Source organism: Quercus suber, unplaced genomic scaffold (assembly GCF_002906115.3).
Source record: "Quercus suber isolate HL8 unplaced genomic scaffold, Cork oak 2.0 scaffold_167, whole genome shotgun sequence".
Classification (NCBI taxonomy): domain Eukaryota; kingdom Viridiplantae; phylum Streptophyta; class Magnoliopsida; order Fagales; family Fagaceae; genus Quercus; species Quercus suber.
Window position 1 is genome coordinate 478,194 of NW_027071804.1, and position 5,731 is coordinate 483,924.

Consider the following 5,731-nt stretch of genomic DNA (forward strand, 5'->3'; position numbering starts at 1 on the left):
GTCAAATGTGATGATGGTACTTCTTAATGTGACAATGGAACCATCATTTGCAAGAAAAAAAAAATTTTGAACCACCAAATGTGACAAAAGTACATTCACATATGATTTTGGTACTGCACAATTTGAAGATGGTACCATCAAATGTTAGAAAAAAATACGAGTACAACTGAATGTGGTAAAAGTACTATCATATGTGATATTGGTACTGTTTAATGTGATGTTGGTACTATTTTAATGTGATAATGGAACCATCGAATGTGAGAAAAAAAATAAGGGAACTATCGACTGTGACAAAAATATAGTTACATGTGCTAGAACTTGTTCTAGTCCATTTTCTGTAATTATTGCCTGATACCATTGTGATTTGTGATTTGTAGACTCTTTTTCCACATGGAATCCCAATTTTAGGTGAAATTAGTATAGCTCTCTGGTTTATTAATTTGTTATTTGTGGGTGGAACAATTGTTGTTTCATTTTCATTAGTATATGCACATCCCAATGGAGGCATTTGGTGTATTCCACAAGATTATGTCACAGTTATTTTATGTTACAGATTGACTCATATAATTTTACTTTTCATGAATTTCTAACTAAAACCAAGTGATCAAAATGGCAACTTGAGTAATTTTGGAGGTTAAATAAAAAAACTATCAAATTATTAAAGATTATTTTGCTTAGTTTTTTCGGAAAAAAGTATTCGGCGCAGCCTGCCCCAATCTTCCTGGTCTCTTGATAAAGTTTCTCCTCGACCAATGCTACAAGAGTCTCCTTGACAGGTAAAACAGGAGTCTCCGTTGTATGTTAACTTCCTCCTCACGTGGCCCCACACCTGTGGGGTACGAGGGAATATACCTCTTCACCAACCAGACGATGTGCGCTGACCAATGCTACATATACCTCTACGAAAATGTTTTGACAACATGCAAACTACATTTTCGCTGCTTCTAAAACTCTCTCACGGCAACATGGCAAAGCTACCTGTGAAGTACCATGTGGTACTCTCTCTATCTCTCTCTGTTATGTATGTGAGATATATATATATATATATATTTTTTATGTTGTTAATATTATATATTTGTCATTATTTTTATAAAAATATTTTAAACTAAATAACTAAACTCAACTAATTGGCTCTATATTAATTATTGATGCACATAACCACACTCATTCATACATAAAATAATTCACTATGTGTTTATTTAACCAATCAAATACTTGAATAATCACTAACTCTGCCATTTTTCTAACTTTATGACAAAAAATTATTATAACATGATAACTATACATACTCCTGTAACAAACTCTCTTTATTTTCTAATTATTAAATTATATAAAGTTATATTATATTTATATTGTACACACAAACATCCATGTACATGTCATTATTCACACAAATGATATTATAAAAAAAAAAAAGTAATGCACACAATCAATATTAGACACACTCATATACATATAATAAAAATTTTACAATAAAATGTGATACTTACAATTTACAAACACTTACCCTTACTTTAAAGTCAAAAATACTTGTAATAAGATTGCATAAAATTTAAGTCAGGGTATGCAAAAATATTTTTAAGAAAAAACTAATATATTATACTAACAAAAAAAATATTAAATATATATAATTCTACTTCTTCTTTCTTTAAGTCAGGGTGAACCCCCTGACCAAGGAGTACCGCCGCCCCTGTCCGTTGTATGTTAACTTCCTCCTCACGTGGCCCCACACCTGTGGGGTACGAGGGAATATACCTCTTCACCAACCAGATGATGTGTGCTGACCAATGCTACATATACATCTACGAAAATGTTTTGACAACAAACTACATTTTCGCTGCTTCTAAAACTCTCTCACGGCAACATGGCAAAGCTACCTGTGAAGTACTATGTGGTACCTCTCTCTATCTCTCTCTGTTATGTATGTGATATATGTATATATATATATATGGGATTCTGATGAGTTGGGTTTTGGATACAGGTGGACGCGTTCACTGACACAGCTTTCAAGGGAAACCCAGCAGCGGTGTGTTTATTAGAGGAAGAGAGAGATGAGAAATGGTTGCAAGCCGTGGCAGCTGAGTTCAGTTTCTCTTGTTACCTGACTCGGCTATCTGGGTCAGACTCTCTTGACTCGTCCAATCCTAGGTTCCGTCTCAGATGGTTCACTCCTGTTGCTGAGGTCTCACTTCTTAATTTCACTTCCACTCTTAAAAAAACCATAACTTTAAAAATGTTTCAAAGTGCTACCTTTTGAATTTTAATATTTGCCTTTGTGGGTGTTCTTAGTTCATCTTATTATATTTTAATTTTAGATCATTAGAGTAATAGTTAAAATTTTTAAATTGAGTGCTTCCTATTAGCTATTAGATCATGTAGTAGTTGCCGTGTTTTACAATTGGAAAATGGTTATGATATTGACGTGTGAATGAATGAGATTGTTGCCACTTCAAAGATATGGTAAATAAATATATCCATTACTTTTTTGTGATTATTGGCATATCAGTTGGTAAGATTTATGTAAAAAATTAATTGTATATTTATTATTACTCTTTGGTCTTTAGAATTTCAAGGGGTGGGCCCTACATATAAAGGTGGAGTATGAGCCACATATGAAAGAAAATGTTAGAAAAATATTGTATTGGACAATTCTATGCGTTTGGATTCTTTATAATCTTTCTTAATTTTTTTCTTATTCCAACATTGTATTTAGAGCTATGTCTTGCCATTTCTAACAATGAGTTTGAGTTAAGATTGTTTATCACTTAAATTTCATACAAGTATTAACTACTTTTAAATGTACTTAAGATTTCTTATTTTCTTTCAAAATTGAACATCTTGCCATTATTTATTTACTTGTAAGTCATTTAGCATTGAATTATTGATCAAATGAGTAATTGATACCTGGCCTTTTGCAGGTTAAGATATGTGGTCATGCTACATTAGCTACTGCACATACACTCTTCACTTCTAGTTTGTTGAATTGTGATGTCATTGAGTTTGTCACAAAATCGGGAACATTAACTGCTAGAAAGGTTGCAGATATACAAACAATTGATGGTTCGAATATTCAGAATCATGAGTCACGACAGAGTTTTCTTATTGAATTGGATTTTCCTACCATCCCAATGTTTGATTTCAACCCTGCTGAGTTTTCACCCATTTCCAAAGCCCTGAATGGTGTCTCTGTGATTGATATAAAGAGAACAGCAACTACAGATGATTCATTGTAATGTGTACTAACATTTTCTCTTTGATTTAATTTTTCTTTCATACTTAACTTTCAAAGTTCAAAACTATAGTAGTTATATATGCTTTGAAAAATCTTCGATAAAATATACTTAAAATGAATGATATGAACTAACTTGTGTATGATTTGTTGACCTATTGGAATCATGGCTCCTTCTTATTTGCAGCCATAATTGTTGGGTTAGATTTATAATAGGCCGTAGTATGTCTATTAAATGTTGTGTGTCTAAGTGAATCTTAATGGAAAAAATGACATCTTTTTGTCCAGTTTTAGAATATTTTTAAGCACCTTAAAATAATGCCTATCATGTTTCTCCTAAGATTTTGTGGTAGGAAAAGCATTGGAATGGGAAATCTATAAGAGCAGAGATATGTAAATTAGACTTGGCAACTGCTGTCTATCAAATTTGGCAACAAAATGCTATCCTTCATTGAGGGGGGGGGGGTGTTTTAGAGACAAAATAGAGAATTATTCAATCCATTAAGAGAGAAGTAAAAGCAATAATTGAGGCTAGAGGAGGGTTTATGAATACCATTCTGAATAGAGCTTTATGTAGTAAATGGGGAATTTCTCTATGTGTTCTAGTGTCCCCGTGGTCTAAGTGATAGTTAAAGTGAATGGCTAAAGGTCTGTAATGTGTTGTCTAGTTGGTTTTTCTCCTTTTATGTTTGGAGTTGATGTTTAAGCATTTGTATTTTGTAAGCTTATTCTGCTCCTGTGGTAGCAGCCCTTCAGCTACAAGTTTTAGTTGTATTGAAAATTTCTATTTATTTCAATAATATATCTAATTCATCAAACCCTGACTAGTCTATTGAGAATTCATAACTGATCCCATAACTTTGGAACTAGCACTTGGTTATTTCATTCATTGAAAAGCTTATCATGTTTTGCAGGTAATACTCTCATCTGGAGAAACTGTCGCAGAACTTCAACCACAGTTTGATTTGATATGTAAATGTCCTGGAAGGGGGATAGTTATTTCAGGGCCTGCTCCCCTAGATTCTGGATTTGACTATTACTATCGATTCTTTTGCCCAAAACTTCAGATGAATGAGGTAAAATATGTTTGGCATTTGGTCTCAAACAATGTAATGTTATTCGAGAACTTGATATATTATCAATCTCTGTTTTGTCTCTTTATTGCATTAATAACATGTTTCTGATTATGTTAGAATCAACATTGAACATCTCTGGGTACATGATTCAACAAGTCATGAGGGACTTTTAAGGTTGACACAGTTTAATGCACTTATTAGAGCCCACGTAATGAATTGATTAATATTATTCGATTGCAAAAAACAAACAAATGAGAGATGTTATCAGACCTAAGTAATACCCTTTACTTAATACGGCTTTTGTGTTGAATAGAATGTTATCAAACCTAAGTAATACCCTTTACCAAACAAATTTCGCCATGTTAAAGGATGCTTCTTCATGTGTTGAATAGCTGAGTAATTCTTGAATCTAATTTTTTTGTAATGTCTTTGTACCTTTGATGATACTAGAATGCAGAAATAAAATGAGAAAAAAGAACCTCCCCTTCTTGTTATTGTCTAGAATTGAAATGAAATTAGTGTAATTTCCTCTTACCTGTTTTGCTTCTTTTTAGGATCATGTTTGTGGGAGTGCAAATTGTGCCTTAGCATTGTACTGGAGCAAAAGGCTAGGGAAGCGTGATCTTGTTGCATATGCGGTATTCTTGCTTATCTTTTGTGCATGCAAACTCATCTTTGTAGTTGTTGTCTTCATCATATTAATTGACATTGTTGATTCTGTTCAGGCTTCAGCTAGAAGTGGAGTAGTAAACGTTCATCTCGATGAACAAAACCAAAGAGTGCTACTGCGAGGAAAAGCTGTTACTATCATGGAAGGGTCTCTATCAATTTAGACATTTGGAGTTAAAACTCCATTTTGCATGTATTTTGCAATGAAATAATTCCCCTATGACTGGAATTGAAATTTTCAATCCAAATTTGATTTAAGGTAAAAGCAGCTTATTTTCATCATTAAAAAAAAAAAAAAAAAAAAAAAGCTAAAATTGTTATAAGCCAATTTAATGATCCAAAGAAGTCTATGATTAAAAATATATATATATATATATATATAAGTGAATAATATAAAGGAAGGCTTTTAAAGATCATAGCTTCGGATTTGTTTGTTTATTTAATGTAATTTTTCGGCATATGAATCAGTTAAAAATAAATATCATCTTATACTTCCAAGTATAAGTTATCAATACTATCTGTAAGAACTTGAAAATTGATGGCCCAAGCCCACTAAGAAAAGTAGTGTCTTGTCTTTTAAACCAAGCCCAAACAATAAAAGGTAAATATGAAGTGAGAGGGAAGACAGTTTTGGCGTAATTCTAAGCTAAGTTTAGGTTTAAGGCCGAAGAGCCTAAAGTAACAAAGGAAAATAATTCACGTTGTAATTGAGAATAAAGCTTTCCTTAGTCTGGTCTAAGGTTAAGTTCTTATATAT

General features: G+C 32.4%; 1 protein-coding gene across 1 annotated transcript; it reads left to right on the forward strand.

Annotated features, from left to right (window-relative positions):
- The first annotated feature begins 1,663 nt into the window (after positions 1–1,663).
- On the forward strand, positions 1,664–5,239 carry LOC112021199 (uncharacterized). The gene is given in 6 exon segments (XM_065770047.1): positions 1,664–1,894; positions 1,982–2,182; positions 2,919–3,236; positions 4,144–4,305; positions 4,860–4,943; positions 5,031–5,239. Coding segments are annotated over 6 exon segments (903 nt in total). The 5' UTR covers positions 1,664–1,864; the 3' UTR covers positions 5,139–5,239.
- Positions 5,240–5,731: the final 492 nt, after the last annotated feature.